The 21,300-nt window shown below is 34.6% G+C and overlaps 3 protein-coding genes across 8 annotated transcripts in view; 1 reads left to right on the top strand and 2 right to left on the bottom strand.

Annotated features, from left to right (window-relative positions):
• Nucleotides 1-681: 681 nt before the first annotated feature.
• Nucleotides 682-8,165, bottom strand: LOC134274230 (cyclin-dependent kinase 12-like). Its single transcript, XM_062756495.1, has 5 exons — nucleotides 8,080-8,165; nucleotides 7,287-7,876; nucleotides 6,767-7,076; nucleotides 2,349-2,494; nucleotides 682-2,148 (listed from the first exon to the last, which is right to left on the bottom strand). The coding sequence occupies exons 2-5, from the start codon at nucleotides 7,857-7,859 to the stop codon at nucleotides 937-939; spliced, it is 2,241 nt and encodes a 746-aa protein (XP_062612479.1). The 5' UTR covers nucleotides 7,860-7,876; nucleotides 8,080-8,165; the 3' UTR covers nucleotides 682-936.
• A 241-nt stretch (nucleotides 8,166-8,406) lies between these two features.
• On the top strand, nucleotides 8,407-15,054 carry LOC134274214 (receptor expression-enhancing protein 5-like). Its single transcript, XM_062756464.1, has 5 exons — nucleotides 8,407-8,611; nucleotides 10,231-10,385; nucleotides 10,722-10,866; nucleotides 12,777-12,809; nucleotides 13,746-15,054. Exons 1-5 carry the CDS (start codon nucleotides 8,470-8,472, stop codon nucleotides 13,832-13,834), a joined length of 564 nt encoding a protein of 187 aa, XP_062612448.1. The 5' UTR covers nucleotides 8,407-8,469; the 3' UTR covers nucleotides 13,835-15,054.
• A 1,722-nt stretch (nucleotides 15,055-16,776) lies between these two features.
• The window catches only part of LOC134274226 (leucine-rich repeat-containing protein 49-like), a 46,181-nt gene continuing 41,657 nt past the window's right edge, over nucleotides 16,777-21,300 (bottom strand). For all 6 annotated transcript variants that reach the window (XM_062756486.1, XM_062756488.1, XM_062756487.1 and 3 more), the window contains 2 exons: nucleotides 19,834-19,972; nucleotides 16,777-18,883 (listed from right to left, as the gene is read on the bottom strand). In XM_062756486.1, the coding sequence (XP_062612470.1) occupies nucleotides 18,683-18,883; nucleotides 19,834-19,972 (340 nt within the window). In that variant the 3' untranslated portion in view covers nucleotides 16,777-18,682. The remainder of the gene's footprint in view (nucleotides 18,884-19,833; nucleotides 19,973-21,300) is intronic.

Below are 21,300 nucleotides of genomic sequence, written 5' to 3'. Positions count from 1 at the left end.
ACTTTTACATCTAGTTAGAGATAGATACCTTTACATCTTGTTTGAGATAGGCACCTTTACATCTAGTTAGAGACAGACCCATTTACATCTAGTTAGAGATAGACACCTTTACTTCTAGTAAGAGATAGACACCTTTACATCTAGCTAGAGATAGACACCTTTACATTTAGTTAGAGACACACCTTTACATCTAGTTAGAGATAGACATCTTTACATCTAGTTAGAGATAGACACTTTACATCTAGTTAGAGATAGACACCTTTTCTTATAGTTTAAAGACAGCTTAAGTGTGGATTAAGATCTTTACTTCTTTTAAGTTTTTTTTTAAGTCTTTAACTTTTAAATTTTTACATTCAGTCATGAATAGAAAACTTGATATTTTGTTTAGGGATAGATAACTTTTACTGATGCTGCTGTAGAACCAGCAAGTTTTAAACAAAACAAAACAGTACTGTTAAATTAAAGTTACGGTGTCTATTAACAACAGATCCAAAAAAGGCTTACTCATGAAAATTAATCATCACAAACTACTTTACCCCCTATTGCAAAATAAATCGTCACAAATAAAAGTTGGTTTACAGTAACTAAAACTCATTGAACATGTTGAAGTACCCTATCTAAGTATACACTTTATTCATAAAATCTGAAGAATGGAGTGTAATATAAATAACTGTAGAGGAATAATATTATTGTTAATTTACTTTAATATCATACACAAATGCACACAAACCTTATATCATTATGATATATCATTAAATAAAATGAAAATGCAGTTAAAAGGCAATTAACAATTGCTGTTATAGTATTTCTTTTAGTGCTTCTGTTTTAACTATGTCTGTTAAATGGCACAATCAACCTTGTCATATTGTTCTGCTGCATAATGAATTAATTAAATACTATCAATGCATATAATTTTCATGATATGAAGTTAATATTTCAGTGTTCGGATCTTCGCGGGAAATCGGTGATGAAGTTGGAGTCGGTTTCCGAGCTGCCACTGCTGCTCCTACTTCGGTGTTCCCCCATCAGGGCGGGGATGTCTTCCTGAGAGTCCCCTGACCCCGGGGACGAGGGGTGACACCCCCCCATCGCTCCTATACACCTGTCCTTCTCTAGTTCCGCGAGCTTCAGCTGCGAGTTTCTCTGTTCGTGTATTCTCAGCTGCGACTCCACGCGATTAGATAACCGATCGTCATTCCGCCGAGCTCGCCGATGTAATAAATGTTCTGTTGGCAACCTATACATGGAATCAAAATCCTGCGACCTTTCGGAACTCTCACGATTTTTATCAATCTTATTTCTCTTCATTTTCTCTTCTTTCCAGCTCTCTCCCTTGGGTTTGTGCCTGGTCTTGGATTTACCATCTGTGTACTTATCTGTGTCAGCTCTCGGTCGATTTTTCTCAACTTTTTGAAGGATTTCGCGTGGTGATTCAGCACGCCTCTCCTCATTAAGTCGGTCTTTCTGTCTTTGATTGGCTGATTTCTTTTTAGATACTAGATTTTTGGATATTTTTTGCTGCACTTCATCTGCTTTTTCATCTCTTGACAAATCTGCATTCAAATAGTTTGATGCATTTTCACAGTAAAAGTTTGATGAAGTATATCTATCTACATGGGAATCGTTGTCCTTTGACTCAAAGATCTGGAATTTTGGAAGGTCCTTTTTCACTGCGATATGAGAGTTGGGCTGCTTTATAGGTAGCAGGCTAATACTGCTCTCAGATGGTTTCCCATCATCTCTTGGTTGCAGAGACGTCAAGTGGGGGCTATTTTTAGTAACAGGATGATGCCCGTTTTTCTCCTCTTTGGGAGATAGCTGCTCTTTTTTATTTTCCTCGTCAGGAAGGTTCACAATTACCTGGAGAGAAAGCTCCTTCTGTGAATGGGAAGAATTTTCCAGAAGATTAAGTTTCTCCGATATTTGTAGGAGCTGAGTGATGTCGCTGTATTTGTTATCTACAATGTCTGACAAACTCTCTGATGATGAAGATCTGGATACGTTCTCCAGATTTTTGGCAGCGACTCGGTTTGTTGCGATGGAATCTGTAATTTTGTTATTATCACAGGTTTGACCACAAGGAATGATGGGTTCTGATACCTCACTCCCGAGCATCCGTCTCAAGGTTTTAGGTGATAGTTCGTCCACCTGTAATCAAATACATATCCTGTATATAAACACAGTCCTAATTATGCCTAAAAAATCTATTTGATATTCACACTTTTTATCCTTAAAATAATTACGTTAAGTTCACTCCTAGCATAGATAATAAAATTTACAGCATCACTATTCACAACAAATACTCTTATTGTGAGACACACAGAATGACAGCTGATGTGTCAACTGACCTCGTTCTCCACGTGGAATGACCTGAGTACACTGGGTTCATCCTCAGGACACCTGTACTCAGACAGGTACACATGATCCAGGGCGTCCTCCGCGGAGATCCGGGCGTCTGGACTGAACAGGAGCAGGTTCTCCAGCAGATCCAGGGCTGTTAACAAAAACAAACAAAACTACATTGTACCTGTAGCCTGTAGTCACTAGTATCTGGATAATAGATCCAGGGCTGGTAAAGAATTAAAATCAGTCTGTAGTCAAAAGTACAGTGTATATGGTCATAATCTGGATAAGTTTGAAGTTTCTCATACAATATTTATGCAAAACTATATTTCCAAGACAGAACACTAAATTAACTAGGGCTAATTGTAACGGGAACCGTTACAGATGTTCCCCAAACGCTCCCCAACTCCCTTTGGGTGCCTTATTCCCTGTAAGCTTCATTAAATAAGACAAACGCGATACATTTAAGACTTTAACAAAGTTTTACCAGAAGTATTCAATTTCAGCATTGCACGCATGCGCATTTGAATGCATGTGCGTAATGACCATATCATCTTGTCTACACTATTGATATATTCTAATATACTAAATATTAAAGCGTTTAATCCAAAAATATGTTTAATCTAGTGTATTTGGAATTTTACTCATTTCACGTGCACGCACGTGCATACATGTGCATGATGACCATTCCCTGTTGTAGGAGTCTATAATATCTATCTATGTTCTGAATCCCATCCTGTTTGGTTGAAAACCAAGGGAGTTATAGCCTTTTAAAGTTTCAGCCAATCAGATTGCAGCGCACGTTTATGCGCGTGATTTGATGAAAATTATTATATATCATATTGTAGGATATCCCAAAGCATGCCTATGTTTTAAATTTCAAAGCATTTCGTCAAAAAACAAAAAAGATATTGAAATTTTTGTTTCAGCCAATCAGAGTGAAGCGCACGTTCATGCACGTGCAAACATGTTCATGATGACCATACTTTCTTCTAGGAGTCCATTTTGTTTGTCTATATTCTAAATCCCATGCTGTTAGGTTGAAAAACAAGGGAGTTATAGCCATTTAAAGTTTCAGCCAATCAGATTGCAGCGCACGTGCATGCGCGTGATTTGATGAAAATTCTTATATACCATATTGTAGGATATCCTAAAGTATGCCTATGTTTTAAATTTCAAAGCATTTCGTCAAAAAACAGAGAAGATATTGAGATTTTTGTTTCAGCCAATCAGATCAAAGCGCACGTGCATGCGCGTGAGTTCGTGCTAATTTGACAGTGTCACATTATCTACATTATTAATATATCTTTATATAACGAGTTTCAAATCATTTCATTAAAAAATGTAAAAGTTATAGCTATATTAAGTATATCAGTCATTTCACTCATATCACGCGCACGCACGTGCATGCGTATGCGCGCAAAATGACCTTCGTTCCGCACACCTACACTACACACCTATTAACCCTAAAAAGGTTTTAGCTTAGTTGGGTGAACAGTTTCTGAGAACACTCGCGGACAAAAAAGTACCGGAGAACAAAGAAGAAAAAAAAGAATAATAACTAGAGCCGAGCTCGTTGCAAAGCAACGAGTAGGTCTTCCGTCCGGTTTTGACCGGATGTGCCGGAAGTGACGTGAACAAAAGAAAGCAATGAGCTAAGTAGTCTCCAGTGACTTTATAATTTCAATTTTGCATCAAAACCTTCGAAATAAGCCATTTTGGCTACTTCCGGTTTGACCGGAAGTGACGTCAACGGACGGAAAATTCAGATTTAAGCTTCCAGTGACATATGCTACCCGAAAACCTGTCAAGAACAGCAAAAATTTGCAATTTTTGACTACTTCCGGTTTGACCGGAAGTGACGTTGCCGGACGTATTTTGACGACACCATTCGATAAAGCTTGATATCTAGAACAACTTTGCTTCTTTGACGTATTACAAATTCTCAATACTTTTTGAGATATAAAGGAAAAACTTTCGGCCCCTTTCGGCCCTTTATTTTAGGAGCCAGCCCCTTTTCGTTGATATCTTTCGAAAGATCGTGACATTCTTCACAACTTTAATTCTATATGTCTTTACAAAATATTTACGTGTAAAAAGATATTGCAAAAAATGTGTTAAAAATTCCTAAATTCCCAATAGGTCTTTTTTCGAGCCATAGCGAGCGCCGACGTGCGGCACTTCTGGAGAAAAAGAGTGGTGTGTGACAAAAGAGCACACATTGCTCTATCATCGCTGAAAATCTCATGCTTCTGTCTTAAGGCATTTTGGAGAAAAATGATGGACAATGAGACCCCCTGAAAATCACTAAATCGCTGAAATTTCAAAACCGGAAGTGACGTCATCAAAACAAAAAATTATATATCAGGTTTGTTTGATGTTCTATCAGTCCTGAAAGTTTCATGAAAATTTATCCAGCCGTTTTCGAGAAATCGCGTGCACAAAATCGGTAAGAAAAAAAAACAATAATAATAATAATAATACTAGAGCAAAGCTCGTTGCAAAGCAACGAGTAGGTCTTCCGTCCTGTTTTGACCGGAAGTGACGTCAACAAATGAAAGCAAATGAGCTAAGTGGTCTCCATTGACTTTATAATTTTTATTTTGCATTTAAACCTTCAAAAATAAGCTATTTTTGGCTTCTTCCGGTCATTTCCGGTTTGTTCGGAAGTGATTTCAACGGACAGAAAATTATGTTTTATGCTTCCAGATACATCTATTACCCAAAAATATGTCAAGAAAGGCAAAAATATGCATATTCTGACGACTTCCGGTATGACGGAAGTGACGTCGCCGGACGCATTTTGTCGACTCCAATAGATTAAGCTTGACATTTTGAACAACTTTGCTTTTTAAACGTATTACAAATTCTCAATACTTTTTGAGATATAAATGAAAAACTTTCGGCCCCTCTAGGCCCTTTATTTTAGGGGCCAGCCCTTTTTTCGAGATATCATTTGAAAGATCATGTTATTCTACACTTCTTTTGTTCTACATGTCTTTACAAAATATTTGTATGTGAAAAGATATCGAAGAAAAGGTGTTAGAAATTTTAAAATTCTCGACATGCCCTTTTTTGGATCATAGCGAGCGTCGTCGTGCAGCACTTCCGGTAAAAATGAAATGCGTATGTCACATCTACAGACATTGCTCTATCATTGCTCAAAAACTCAAGTTTCTATCTTAAGCTGTTTTTGAGAAAACTCGCGGACAAACTGACCCCCTGAAAATCACTAAATCGCAAAAATCTCAAAACCGGAAGTGACGTCATCAAAACAAAAAATTATATATCAGCTTTGTTTGATGTTCTATCAGTCCTGAAAGTTTCATGAAAATCGAACGAGCCGTTTCTGAGAAATCGTGTACACAAAATCGGTAAGAAAAAAAACAATAAAAATAATAAAAATAGTGGAAAAGAAACCTAAGAATAACAAGAAGGTCTTCCGCTGAAGACGGAAGACCTTAATAATAATAATAATAAGAAACCGAGTAAAAACAATATGTTCCCAAACTCCGTTTGGGGAACATAAAAATAGGTCTCTTTTAAAACTAGTGACAAAATAAATGATTTTCGAAACTATGAAAGACAATCCTTGTCTTGATTAATATACCTTAAAATTGAGTTTTATCAGTGTACATGTATAATACTCATACTAAAATCCTGCTAGCCCTGAAGTCCAGAGTTTCTGCTCTTAGACTATTTTCAAGTGTTAACAAAAAATTGAATCACAGCTAAGAAATCATTTATACAGTGTAGTTAAACGGTGATTGGGAAGGTCAGAAAGGTCAATGGGACTATGGCGCAACTATCAACATTTCTGATGGGCCATTTTGAAAATGAATAGGCCAACAATGTAATCTGAAGGGCCTTTTCAAGAAATAACCAAGTGAAAAACAAATATGAAATATAAGAGACAACACGTTTTTAATTAACCAAATCCAATTTGAATGCATGAAATGCAGCAAATTTAAAGGAACTTGCTTAGAATATAACTAACCCCTATTTTGTGTTAAAATTACGAGAGTTTTGGAAAGAGAACAGCCCTACATACAAATGAACGAAACTTTGTTTAACCGGAAGTATTTTTTGACAGGTTTCAACCAGTGGGATTTGTTGTTTTAAATTGACTGCATTTAAAATGAAAGTAAAATAAGAAAGTCATATACAAAATATTTCCAAATAACATCACTAAAAATTGAATGCGCACCTTGGCGCCATGATTGATTGATTTAATGCACCATTTTTCACTTCAATGCGACTATGGCGCATGGCGCAAGCCCTTCCCAATCACTGGTTAAACATGTTTAATACTAAACTGTAATAATTTTTAACAAATATGAAGGAACAGATATCAAGTTGTACTGTAATCTAATTTGTGGAAAAACCTAACGACTACATATATTATTTATCACAATATGCTTACCATCTTCTGTCAGTTCCTTGAACTTTGACTTCAGTGCTGTCTTGGGTGGCCTTGACCTACTTCTAAGGACACTGATTGGTAACACTTGAGTCAAGGTATTCCATTCATTGTCACTCAGGTGAGTCACGTCCAAGATTTTCCCGATCTGGTCCATTTCATTTCCTCCCGCAAAAAGTGATTTTCCCGTCAGCATCTCAGCAAAAATACAGCCGACGCTCCACATATCTATAGCCTTGGTGTAGTCTCGAGGGGAGATAATCAGCTCCGGGGAACGGTACCAACAAGTCCCCACACCATCTGTCAAATAACCCTACAAATAAAAAGATAAACTTAAATTTACTGACTTGTTATTAGGATACATATACCAAGTAATCAAAGATATGAACAACTTTTAATTAGAAGGCAACATAATATAATCACACACTACTTCTCAAAATCAGTTTTATTTTCCTGACATCAAGAAATATTTCTGAATTACATCAAGACAACATCTTTCACCACAACATGGTCACCTAGGTACCTTGTGTGAGTATTCCATGTCCACGATTCTGGCGAGTCCAAAGTCCCCGATCTTCAGCGTGAGATCCTCGATGTTAATGAGGAGATTGGAGGGTTTGAGATCGCGATGGACGACGTTAGCAGAGTGGATGTACTTAAGTCCCCTGATGAGCTGATACAGGAAGAGGCGGACGTGTTCCTCCGTTAGCACCTGACACTGAATCAGTTGCTGAAGGTCAGTGTCCAGTAGCTCCTGAACTAAGTACAGTGACGTCAGTTCGTTCAGTGGGATGTTGTTAGAGTGACCAGACAGCTGGTGCCCATTTGGTCCCAGGATCTCGTACACCGTCACAACATTCTCATGCTTGAGTCGCCTCATTATCTTGATCTCACGTAATGCATATTTGCAGCTTTTTTTGTCATGGAAGGCAAGTTTTTTGATGGCCACAGCTTTGTCGCAGTCACTGTCAGTTGCTGAGAAGACCACCCCACTCCCTCCAAACCCCAGCGGTTTAAGATCCACGAAGCGCGAGTCCACAGTGAAACCCGAGTTGGCATTGTTAAGGCCCTGGGATGAAGGACTCCTTCTCTCCATTTCTTTGCACCTCAAACCTAATATACATGTTTATGTACATATAAAAGAATTGAGGAGTAAACATGTGATTTTTCAATAGATAATCATGCACTGATCATTTTTAGTTCATTGTGCCTAGCTTGCTGTAGTAGAGTTATTTGAGTGAAGACACAGGGATTTTCCTTAACCAGTATCAAAATTAAATGCGTTTAAAGAGAAGTATATGTAATATAAAGTTTACCATGGCTGATGGAACTTTCATAAATTTGTCAACAAAATAAATCATCAGAGAAGGTGGTAACAAAAAGCGCATGGTAATTCTCTCCATGACTATGTCGTAGAAGATTTACTGTATTGTTTAAGGACCATAAATATTATTTCTATAATCTAGAGAAAATAAAATAAAAATGTATTTCATATTTCAACCTGAGATAATGTTAATAGTTATATCATTTATCAGTAAATAGCGATTTCGATCTTTAAAACTATGTACGACTTATTTATTTTTCTGAAATAATATATTTTGAGAAAATCCCTAAAGATAAACAAAGCGTTTGACTTGCACTGATTTGAACACTCTTTCCTGTGTGACGTCATACGATTGGGAAGGAGATAGGCCCAAAACCTCATCATGGCCAGCGCTGTTCAACAGAACGTGGAGACTTGGAAGGCTAAACTAGATAAGATATTGCACGAGAAGAATGGCTTCACAGACCTTCTTGAGAAGGTGGAGCAGAAGACGGGCGTGCGCAGACTTTACCTTGCTATCGGTATTTTTTTTCCAACATCATATACTTGATCCTTGTGACGTGATCTGTGTTCACTTCAACAGCTGTTCTGTTAATTACAATCCCTGTTTTTCTTTGTAATTTTCTAATTTAGCATCTCGAGTATAGTTTAGAATATGTTTTGTTTTAACCGATTCAGCCTCTAGGGGTATTTTTGTTAAAGATGTTAATTTTGCAATGATAAAAGAATTTGAAATCTGCACGCCTTTAAAACGTGATCACAATTCATATTAACAGGACACTATCACATGGGATCTTTTACACCCATTTCAAAGTAAATGCATACAGCACTGGAAAGGTGACAGTTTAAAATGGACCGCTACAAATAGTATTTTAAAACAAATGAAAAGAAAAATCATGTTCATAATCTGGAAAACCAAAATTAAGTATAATCCCATACTTCTCTTTCTCTCTTGTTTGATGCAAGTTTCACAGTAAATTCAGCTGAACCAATCTCAGTCAGAAAAATCTAATTCTAAATGGGTTTCAGGACAGGCTCTTGTCACAATTGTTTAAATTTGGTCTGTAGGACATTTTATCCTTATTAAAGAAATTCCATCTATATTAATCCGGGAGTTCATAATTTTTAGTATCAATCGAATACACATGTATAAATACCTGTCCAAGAAAAATTATGTTAAATGTTAAGAATTAAAGGATAATGATGATCATTTTACCAGTATTTTAAAGAACATAAAATTTTAGAAAATAAAATTTTAGGTGGTAGTTCTCCCTAGTTTGACAATTAATTCTTTTTTCCCAAGAAAAAGGTAAAATATGAGAGAGAGAAAATAGAAATAAAAAAAATTCAGATTTCATGCTGTGTAGGATTTCCCAGTTCGGTTTTTAAAGAAAAATATTTGATGTGTTGCCATGATAAAGAAATAATTCCCAACCTTTAGAATGATGTGTTGCTATATACATTAATTGAGATAAAGATATATAACAGAATTCCCTCTCTCCTTTTAACCTTTAGAATTTTATGATTCTTATGCATGAAAAAGTACCATATTTTATGAAACTTAATTTAAAAATATATACATTAATTGAGATGGAAGCTACCTTGACAATCTTATATATTTTCACACAGAATTTTGTTTAAAACCTTATATTTTTCTCTCCTTTTTCTTTACGTTTTTTCTAGCCATGTTTGCATTCGCCTGTAAATTTAATGTACTGAGTTCGAGTTATTGCCCATGTTTATTTTGCTACATAGTGAATATACTGTGTATTTATAAACGATAGAACGTTCTCTCTAAATTGGCACTTGTATTAATCGAGAAGCCATTGCAAGATGCAGAAAAGCTTTTGAAAGATTACGATCGCTCGATTTAGTAAGATTTTCGCAAGTTCCTCTGTCAACACCGTCCGGTCAGCTTATGCATCGTAAGTAAATACACCATCAATAGCATACATTGTCAAGCTGTTGTAGAAACAATGGAGATAAAAAATCAATATTACAGACTTACTGTCATAGATATCAGTTTATATGTAATATTTTTTTAAGGTCTTCAACTATGAATTGTTGTCATTACACATTTTGTTAGGATTGTATTTTATCATGACAAATATGTCAAATAAACAGCTAACATGTATGACATAAGTATGCATAACTTTTAGATTTAAGGCCGTAGAAAGCACAAACAAAGATGATGACACCGTGTGGCTGATATACTGGGTCGTCTACAGTTTTTTCGCTCTCCTAGAATTCTTCACAGACATCTTTTTATTCTGGATCCCATTTTACTGGCTTCTAAAGGTGAGCTTTTAATCTAGAACTTAGGGAATAAAATCAAAGGTTTGAATGAGAACTCACAGATTTAGGAAATAACTGTCATTACATGTGTTATTTTGGATTGTTAATACTGTACTGATTCTACAGTTGCAAACAGTTTTACAGGTAATGTTTAACGAAGTCAGTAAAACAGATGTTTGAGACTGTTCAACCAGCATTAAGGGTCAGAAATAATAAAAGAGAAGAAAGTTATTCCCATTATAAAGGAATGGAGATATCTGATCTTCAGTTTGACTCCAGTGTTTCTTCTTGGTCTGTACAATGTGTATCTACCTCCCTTTGTATGTTTTTATATTTCAGTGTATCTTCCTGGTGTGGTGTATGGCTCCCTCATCATACAACGGCTCCCAGGTGCTCTACTTTAGATTTATCAGACCGTTTATCCTCCGCTATGAGAAGAGAATCGACAGCGCCCTCGACCGCGCCTCCGATGCCGCCAAGGAAGGTAAGTGGAGACAACTCTCAAATTTTGTTTAATTTTGCAACTACCTTTATGCATACATAAATGTATAAATTATATATTTTATTTTTGTAATGTATTGCCTTTACATTGTTATTTGTCAATTTTTACTGCTGTTGAATATATGGCTGCAATAGATATAAAACTAATCAATTCAGTGTTTTCAATATATGGCTGCATTAAGATTTTGCTGGGGCTGAGATATAAAACTATTTCCATGATTTAGAGTAGCAATTTGATAATCGATTTTAACTTCCCTTGAGTTCTTTTTTCAAGGAAGTTTGATTAGATCGATCGTGTCATGCAATGGCGGCGCGGACAACGACTATTTGAGCGAAGTTGTGGAGAAACGTGCTGCTGCTGCTGTAACAAATGCGTTTGAGATCACATACATTAAGAGGCATAAAGAATGGTCCCTTCCAAAAAGATTTTTTTGTGTTTTATAATTTTGATTGAAAATTGATTATGCGGCAGCCTTAATATCAAGTGAGGGGTTCCCCGGTGATAAAAAACCAGCAAATAAATATAATTTTAAGACCTTACGAAAAATGTTGATTTCTTACAGAATTTCCTCAAACTGAAAATCTCAAGTGTTATGCCAAGACGTAATAAATAATTAGGAATAAAAGTCTTATTATTTTGATCGTGACTCAGACGTACATGTAGAAATTCTTGCAGAATTTTCTCAAACTGAAAATGTAAAATTTTATTCTCATTTATTCGTGTAAAGATATCTTGAAATACAGGAACAGTATCATTTTCACATTTGGGAAGGTTTTAATGTACTAGTATTTTGTATCAAATTCCATTTTCTTAATTATTTTGTTATGACAATCTGTACCAAATGAAAATGCCAAAGTAAATAAGTTTTAAAATTAATTTATGAAACGTCTAAGATTGCAGAATATTTCAATTTTTGGAGGGTACTATACATCACAAAAAAATTTAAAAAATTGTTAAAAAAAATTACATTTTTAACTAAATAATTTTTTTTTGAATTTTGAATAAAAGACCTGACTAATTTATGTGAAAGGGACAAATATGTAGAATTTTCAGTATAATATTCTACCACAGACAATTGTCTGTACTAGAATTTCATACTTAAGTTGTCTATATGTTTGTATAGACACTTAGTTTTCAGAAGAAAAAAAAACTCAGTCTGTCAAAAACTGCCAAACAAATCTGTGAAAAGGTAAAAAATGTTTTCTAATTGGCTTTTTAAGGTAAAATTTGATAATTGATAGTGACAGGAATGTGAAAAAATGGTACTTTTTTAATAGCCTGACAGGTAAGAAAATGAGTCAAAAATGCTGATTTTCGTTTTCGGCCGGGGGGCTTCGCCCCCCTGGGCCCCCTACCAGGGCTCTGCCCTGGACCCGCTGGGGGCCTAAGGCGGCCCCCAGACCCCTCGCCGAGACTGGTTTCCTGCTATTCCATCTATTTTTCCTTGTATTGAAAATCTTATTGAAAACACTGCAATTTTAAAAACATTCTATTGAGTTTTGAATTGTACTCATAGATTATTATATCTTTTTTGAATAATATACAATTAAAGTGATTATCCAGAAATGACATACAGTCAAACCTGCGTGTCTCGAACTCAATCTGACTGAGAAAAATTCAAGATAACTAATAATCATTATTTTGGTCATAAATAATACACTCTATTTTGTTTAAATTTCAATAGCAAAAAAGAAGCTTAAATAAGGCAGGTATTGTTATAATTAACCTAAGCTAGCCAAACCTAGTGTTGCACTTACTTAGGAGAAAGATGGTGTCATTTTGTAAATCCGGAAAATTAAATAAGAATCAGATTCTGCTTGTCCAGATAAAGATAACCTCCTGTATACACGGAGACTGGCCTGTCATTAATGTGTTGTTTTTCTGTGCTTAAGTGTTTGGCATAGCTTTCAAAGCAACGAAACAGGGTGAGTCCACGAAAAGTTTAACCTCATTATTCCCTTCAAAACGTATCCAATGGATTGATCGAATCTTCTCTGCATCAATTAATGTTCTAAATTCACAAGAGGACTGAAGCATTTATAATTATTAGTCTCTGCAGAAAATCGTAACTTATGTAGTACTACTAAGAATGATGAATGATACAATATATTCATCAGCTGATTCGTGTAAATACAAAATATTCAACCATTGGATTTTTCCATATACTTTCCATGGGGCCATTTTGTTTTAAGTGCACGCTTTTGTTTGCATGCTTCTAGTTGCTGATTTCTTTGTTGATCGTTTGTACATTAAGTTATTAATTGATTAAATTTTTAGATTTTTCTTATGTTCCAATAATGTGGAATCATTTTAATTTGTGGGGTCAAAGTTTGTGGTTAAGCACAACTGTTTTATGGGTTTGTAATTTCATGGTTGACTTATTTAAAGAGAATAACGTATATTGACAGAACAGCGTGTTTAGGGGATGTAAATTCATTAGTAAAGGTACCTTATGAGATCCATGAACATTGGTCCACCACAAAAAATGATGATTCTGTGGAATTCTAAACACTGTTTTGTATTTCAAATTTTCAATAAAAAGACATCAGAGGAAATGTAATGCATAAACAATTCAATATTTTGTGAAAAAATCCTGTCCTACTTGTGAAATCATCTTAATATATTATCATTATCAGGCCTATACTTTTGAAATTTTTCATTACGAGTTTTTCACTTAAATGAAGTCTTTCTCATTTACACTAAATTACAAACAGAAATCCTACAGCCCTTGGTAAATAGATAAAATACAATGTATATTATAAAGTCCTTAAAATGTCTCTGAAATTAACATGTACATTTATAAATAGAAAACAAGATGACTGACTGTTAATTAAATAACCTGAATATTTTGTTTGTTACAGCGGGAGAAGTGGCACAAGACATGGCTAACGAAGCAGCCACAGATGCCCTGAAGAAACAGTACATGGATAACTCAGCAAAGACTGACTAAACGGAACTATATAATTACCTTCCCTCCCAGCAGTATCCCCCGAATACTATCACCCTCCACCTGATTTCAAAACATAAAGCAGAACTTTTACCTCCCTCACAGTGAAAAATTTCAACTCGCAAGGAGTCCTCGACCATTACATTACCCCTGAACCAATCTGCATCACCCCTGAACCAATCTGCATTACCTCCAAACCAATCTGCATGCTTTATTTGAGACTCTTATGTGCAATACACGATTTACGAAATTTGAAAAGTGATGGACCTGTTGTTTTGTTTAATTGGTTACTTTTTTGATGTGTTCACTCCCCCATTGTTACATTGTTGATTTAGAATCTCCCGCGGTTCACTTGTCCGAGTTTTTGTTCCCCAGGGTATCCGTGAATTGTTAAAATCTGGAGTATTAGTCATCAAGTGTTTGCAAAGCAGATATCTTGAATTTTGCTCAATATAACTATGTCTACATGTATGATAATTTTTGCCTCACATATCTCTATTAGCAGTTTAATAGAAAAAAAGCACACTTAATTGTATCCATATCAAACCTGCTTTGTATTAGCAGATAATTGAGGAGTTAAATGACGGTGTTTCTTGTATAACTAGTTCCTGAAGTATGTAAATATTACACGAAACTTTGATTTAGTTCCCTGGGAATGTAAATATAATTCAAAATTTTGATGTTGTACAAATATATGTAATAAAAATACTCCCATTATTATGACTTTTCTCTATTTTAAAATTTTCTACATAATCAATGTTCTTCTCAGATAAAACATCATCTACGGCAAAATGTACATAGCTTAATAATTTTTCTATTATACAAATTTTTATCATATTTGATAATGATTCTTGTTACTTATTAGATATTTATTAAACTTGCTGTGAATTTAATTATTAAATTTTTATTTAAATATTTATAAAGCTTCATATTGCATGAAATATTTGTGTATGCTTCTACAGAAACGTAGGAACTGTACATATTAATATTTATTTATTTTCTACATTCCTAAACCATCTGTATCTATTTTTAAACTGAAATGAATTAGATTGAAATTTTTATCTGTCTGTATATGAATAAATGACATAACAGTAAAATCTTAGATCCACCACAAAGAAGTGTGACCTATTTATCCTTTGTACTAGATTGTTACTGTGTAATTTCTTTTGTCATGTATCAAATCTGCTAGCATTTACTAAATCAATAAAATTCTCAAAACCCAAGAGTAGCTTCTCACTCAGATACTAGTACAGTGTGTTACATCATTGGAAATAACATTATAAGCTTTCTGTGGAAATGAAATGTGAGGGTAGTATGATTAGCATTGCTTGCTGAAATCCGATGAATTCACAAAAGTATTCATCTCTTTGAAACATTACAATGTAGCGTACTGTGTTGGTCTGAGAAGTCCAATCACTGCTGACCAGCTCATTTGGTAGAGCACCTGCTGAAGATTCAGGTGTCTGAGTTCGAATACCATTCCGGTCTGTTTTTCTCCCCTCGTGTTACACTTGGAGCCATGCTTTGGAAGTGACGGGTGTAAGACTTGCCAGGGAAGAGTCTCTGTTTCTGTCTTCAGGAGTAGTAGACCTTTAAGAGGGATAAATGTGGTGATCATATAGATTCAATGCCCAGTGATGGTGCGATGACGATGGAGCTATGGTGCGATAGGGATGATGTGACAATGCGATAACACGATGTAATAGCATGATGAATCAATAGTGAATATTGCTTCATTGTCATTGCACCATCGTGTCATGGCTATCTCAACATCTGCATCGCGTTGTCCTCCATTGCATCATTGTCATTGCACTATCGTTCCATTGCTTCATCATTATCACACCATCTTTATAATACTATCGACATAAGCCTTGATGATGCAATAGAGAATTACATGGCCCTATCTGGATTCCATAGGATACAATTAAATACAGAGTACATGTATATGATAGACTGTAATTTAAGGGACAAGAATTTATTTGTAATGGGGAGAGACCTTCTTAAAATTCTCCATTGAGCATTCAATTTGATTAAATGGGTTACCTTCATTTCCTTGTAGATTATGTAACATGTACTTGAAATTCTAGCTACAAATACAAAGAGTTTTAAATTGTTAAGTAAAAAAAAGGGTTCACATCAAGATGTTTAAAATATGCATCCTTCACAATCTCGGTATAACAATAGACTTCCTCTTGTTTTCCTGTTTTTGACTTCCTGTTTACTAGAGCAGGTTTTTCTTCCTTGTTAAGATACATGTACTGTAGCTGTCCCGATATTCTGGGGGCATGGTGCGAGTAGAAATCCTTTAATTATAAGGACCCCCCTTTGCCTCTTGCCTAAGTCTGAGGCTGCATTGGGTGAAACATATGCAGTGATCTAGAAGCAAATTTATGTGAAAAGAAAAGTTTGAAACAATCTTGCATTAAAAAAAAATACAAAACATTTTGCCAGAGAGTACTTACTTCCTACTTTGGACAAGCTTGCCTCTCACCTCAATCAAAAAGTACACGTACCATAAATCAAAGGTGTGCATCACTTGAACCAACTCACAAAGGTCAGAGGTTGGACTATCTCCAGATGTGTTATCATCTGCAGTCACATAACTCCCATAGTCAATGAAACAAATTCTAATGGGGACAAAATCTTTATCTATTCAATTTTTCAAAGAAGAAGTTTCTCTTTTATTGTCAGTTAAATATCCCTTTATCCTTAAAATCGCTTTAAATTAAGCATTCACATTCAGATGTACAGTCAAATTTCATTATTTTAAACTTGAGACCATGAAAAAAATTTCATATACCCGGTATATCCAAGTGTTCAAGATACTAGAGTAATAATTTGTCAAGAAAAATATGGCTTAGGACTTCCATCCCACTTTAAAGTATTCAAGATATCAACACTCAACTGCATTTCAACAAAAAATAAAATACGAGAGCAAACCGTGTTTTCTCCATTTATTTGACAAGGTGATATTCCTCTCATACATAATGTTCACACAATGCCATCATTTAGTAAATAAACATTGAAATCAAATTGTAATTTTATTGTATCTCTATTGATTTTTCCCTCTATAAATTAGAATGTGATTAATTCCCTAGAAATTGCTGTAAATGGACTATAGTCCCTGTTTAGCCATGTTAGTCAAGTGAGCTAATCCCTGCTTTGAAATTTGAACCTGTACAAGAAATTCCAATTCCCATTGACCAGGACTATCTCCCTCGACTTCACCTCGGGAAATAGTTCTGGTCTCGGGAAACTGGAATCCTATTAACTCCCTCTAATCTTGCAAAGCTAAAACATCTGTGAAATTTTTACCACAAATTATATTTAGACATTTTTTTTAAATTAACATGATTAAAGTAAATGTTAAATCATTCCAGCAGTTCTATTCAGGCATATTTTTGATACATGCTTGTATAGTTACAAGACTTTCTCTGAATCAACTTCTCTTATATACAACATATTCCCTTCACAAAACAATAATTTGAGAAAAACTGAGCAGGATACACTACTTACATACAAAGTATACTTTCATTCATGGATTTAAAATTGTGATTGTAGTTCTTTGACCTGATTTATGAATCAGGACTTTACTATTTACATTCATCTCATACATGTGTGTGAATTTGTATTTTGGAAGATTATAAAATCTGACCACAGTGAGCAGGAAGATTCCACAGTGTGAGTCCTGTTACAATAAGTGTACAGTTATATATGTATTCCTACTCTCCCCCACACAGCAGCACCTCTGTACTGCTTATGTAAAATAATGTCAGGGAAATATAAACTTAATTGTTCAATCAAAGTTATATAGAAAACAAAATCTATAAAAATTTTAATTCAAGTTCAAATCTGAATGGGAAAACAGTTATAATTAATAAGCTTCAGTTTATTTTTTTCATAGTTTAATTGATTTAACAGCCTTGTTAAAATTAATTATTTCGTATTTTAGTGATCAAATTTTATTTACATTCAGAGAAGAGCAAGGCCATGCAGATATTTAGAAGAGAAAGCATGCTGCAAAGTCCTGTGATGATCAAGTACAGTGTAATTCTTGGTCTTTTCACTGGTATTTAAAATATATCTGTACACAAAATTAAAATGAGAAAAAAATACCAACATTTACTCAACCTCTCCAAATATCATTTTAAATATTTCCTTATCCTGCAATACATACACAACATGATAACAATTTGATATAAATAAACATATTTGTTGGCACAAAGAAATGACACAAGATACAGATATTGGTAATTAAGGATATTGTTTGTGCATTCAAGGGAGACAGTCATGGAATGACTACTGCAGCTAAGTCCACTGGCATAAATAATAAAATATTTTACATTTTTAACATGAAAGACATGGGTTCCAAACTTGACTGAGATATCAAAGATTTGTCTAGATGTATGTTTCATGCATGGCACTATAAATTACAATTCTAAAACAACTTTTCATACACCTGTAGACTATTCCTCCTGATAACCATAACCAGGACTCTGTCACCAGTCACCAAAGAACGTCCATTTTAAGGTGACCTCTTGACCCGTCCATTTGAAGGTGACCTCTTGACCCTTTGCTCTAATTACACTCTCCACAATGGATCTCCTCCAAGTCAAACGTCTCACAGCAACCGGCTGCCATTTCAGCTGCCACTGTGTCTCTCTCTTTCATTTTTTAATATATCACACATAAAATCCAGCCTGAACTTTCCTTGAAAACAAACATTCACCATTTTGTAACACTGCTCTACATCCTGAGAATTCCAGCACATAATTTACTCTACGCCCTGCACCAAGTGGCCCATGAATGGCTGCATCCTTCTACACCACTATATCTAGTTTTCTGCCATCACTAGCTTTTTTCTAGCTCCTCTAGACATTTTTTCATGTAACCCTGTGAGTCCGACATGTCTGTGACGGCATTATAAACCATTTCATGGAATATTAGTGGCCATTGTTTCAGAAATTCATTTTTCTTTCTGTCTGTAAACACAGTTTCTTTTGTGATTTCACTGATATAGTTTTTGGCAAACTGTTTTTTATTTGAAGAATCCTGCAAGGAAGAAAAAAATTATATTACCTCTGAAATAAATCAATATAATTTCCGATAGTCATGATAAAAAGTTAAATAAAAGATTTCATTTTTCCTTAACAAAAGCTTAAAAATACTACTTGGATTATGTTCTTAAAACATAAAAAAGCAAAATATGTACTGTATTTTCATTTAAAATCTATAATGGAAAAATACACCCAGTGGTAATTTTCCTTTTTCTGAGTAAATGATAAACATACACAGATGTAATAACAAGTAGATTACATTATGCTTTTTTCCCCAGATTTAACAAAACTCTCTATAGGTAATAAACCTGTCTTATTCTGTATAGATAACTTAAAATATTTCCATTTCTAATTTTTTTCTCTGTGATAACTCTTTGAAAGTTAGTGGAGTTGATTTCTTGATAATTTTACAAAATTCAATGTAAATTAGGCATGTGGATAGGTCAGTGGCTAAGGAGGAGGCCAAATATGCATGCAAATCTTGTGCGCATCTGTCTCTGTGTCTGACACTAAGGAGGCCAAATATGCATGTAAATCTCGTGCGGCTGCCTTTGAGTTTGATGTCAGTGGCTGAGGACTATTGAAATTGGCATGGGAGTCCTCGTGATTTAAATCTATGTCTACATTTTTAAAATCTAAATCTACAATTTTATTTTACAGTGAAATGGAAATGTAAGGAATCACTGTCTAGTTAGTATAGTATGCCGGGGACATTAACGAAAGTGGGATACATGGGATAATTTATGCATAACGGGCTTTTTATGCAAATTATCCCATGTTTCCCACTATCGTTGATGCCCTGGCATACTATACTAACTAGACAGTGATTTCTTAAATGACTCCTATTAGTATAGGTTAAAGACTTTTGTAGACTACCATATTTTGTTTTCATGTAACAGTCTTGTTAAGCAGCTAAGCTGAATACTCTGTTTCTCTGATTCTAACCTGGTTTTTAGAGGCAGCAGACTCTTGTGTTTGGTATGTTAGACCTGACCGCCCAACAAATTCGCCCTGAGATTTGTCAAGTTTTCCCTCCAAAATTTTCTTAGACTTGTCTTCACTCATAGACAGGAGCTGCTTTCTCCTGGAAAAAAAATAACAGAAAAGTCAGCAAAACTTCATATAAAATACAACAAACTCATTAGAACTTTATATAAATTATTTAACAAAGTTATTTAAACATAATTTTATTTATAAGCAAGCACACAAGAATTTTTTCATGCTTGATCCTAAAAATAAAATGATAAAATACCAAAATCCCTTGGGGTAAGATTACAAGTATATACATGGTCAAATGAACCACAATATATAAAGCATTGTGAAAATTTTAAATCTGAGTATAAAAAAAGACAACTGGTTTAAGTACTTCATTTTACAAACAAGTTTATTGTATCAATTCAGTGGATTGTTTTGGTAGAATTTGTACCCTGTAGACCTATCTACCAGGCTTAATATTAAATAAATAACGAAAAAAAAGTATAAACTCTTAACATCTAATTTCAGCAGATTAGGGATTTTTAGGGAAAGAAAAACTGATGTTGTCAACTTAAAGGAGATCTGTCAGAATGAATTAATTGTAGTGCATCTATTGCTGGAGGAGTCGTGACTGAATGAACAAGAGACTCATCTTCTTTGAGAATGTAGTTTCAGTTGTATATAATGAAACACAAGAAACATATTGACGCAAGCGTCAAAAATCGGCCGCAAACCAATTAATTCTTCCTTTGATAGAAGTAATTCGAAACTGAAATTTGCGTGATCTGTTTTTAAAATGTCTTATATTTATCTGTTAAAATATCCTTGTGACATAAAATACTTGCATGCGACATTGCCGATTTTCTTCATGCATAATGCATGTACAATATTATATGTGTAAGCAAACTGCCCATAGACCTCTGCGTCTCTGCACGCAGTTTCGTACAAATGAACTCTGGTGGAAGTTTGATGTTTAAGTAATTGTTACATAAAAGTACAAAACAAAAGTTTAAACTTAGCTATAGTTTTACTTTAATTTAAACGGAACAAATATGAAATATGTGGTACTCTCTTAGAGGATGTTAAGAACCCCCCAAATCGATCTAGATCCACCACTACATTTCTTCTCTTTCAGTGTTGAGATGTGGTGGGAAAATGCTTGGCACATTGTAAAAACGCGCTTCATCCTAGCCTCATGGACAAAATTGTCGTACGATTCCGTGCTTTTAAGAAATCAATATTTCATCAAATTTTTGAAAAACTTCCATAGGAAATGTATAAATATACACGGCATTTTAAAATAAGTACAACAAATCCTGTCTAGGCTGTTTAAAAAGAGAAAGTAAAATTGTTGATATACAACGTTGTCTTTGTTTTAGACTATGCCTACATAAGACACTTCGTGCTCATTTTCTCCGCACTTCAGTAATGTCGGAG

The sequence above is a fragment of the Saccostrea cucullata genome, unplaced genomic scaffold, assembly GCF_032062105.1.
Source record: "Saccostrea cucullata isolate Sc308-1 unplaced genomic scaffold, CSIRO_AGI_Scuc_v1 ctg290, whole genome shotgun sequence".
NCBI lineage: Eukaryota > Metazoa > Mollusca > Bivalvia > Ostreida > Ostreidae > Saccostrea > Saccostrea cuccullata.
Note: the sequence above shows the minus strand (reverse complement) of the source record. Positions and strands in the feature narration are given on the sequence as shown.

Excerpts from the sequence above, each read along its gene's own strand:
- LOC134274230 (XM_062756495.1), bottom strand. The coding sequence starts at position 7,859 with ATGGAGAGAAGGAGTCCTTCATCCCAGGGCCTTAACAATGCCAACTCG. Across the intron at positions 7,077-7,286 it reads ACATGGAATACTCACACAAG|GGTTATTTGACAGATGGTGT; the intron begins GTACCTAGGTGA and ends TTTTATTTGTAG. Across the intron at positions 2,495-6,766 it reads CAAGGAACTGACAGAAGATG|CCCTGGATCTGCTGGAGAAC; the intron begins GTAAGCATATTG and ends TTTTGTTAACAG.
- LOC134274214 (XM_062756464.1), top strand. The coding sequence starts at position 8,470 with ATGGCCAGCGCTGTTCAACAGAACGTGGAGACTTGGAAGGCTAAACTA. Across the intron at positions 8,612-10,230 it reads ACTTTACCTTGCTATCGGTA|TATGCATAACTTTTAGATTT; the intron begins TTTTTTTTCCAA and ends GTATGACATAAG. Across the intron at positions 10,386-10,721 it reads CATTTTACTGGCTTCTAAAG|TGTATCTTCCTGGTGTGGTG; the intron begins GTGAGCTTTTAA and ends TTTATATTTCAG.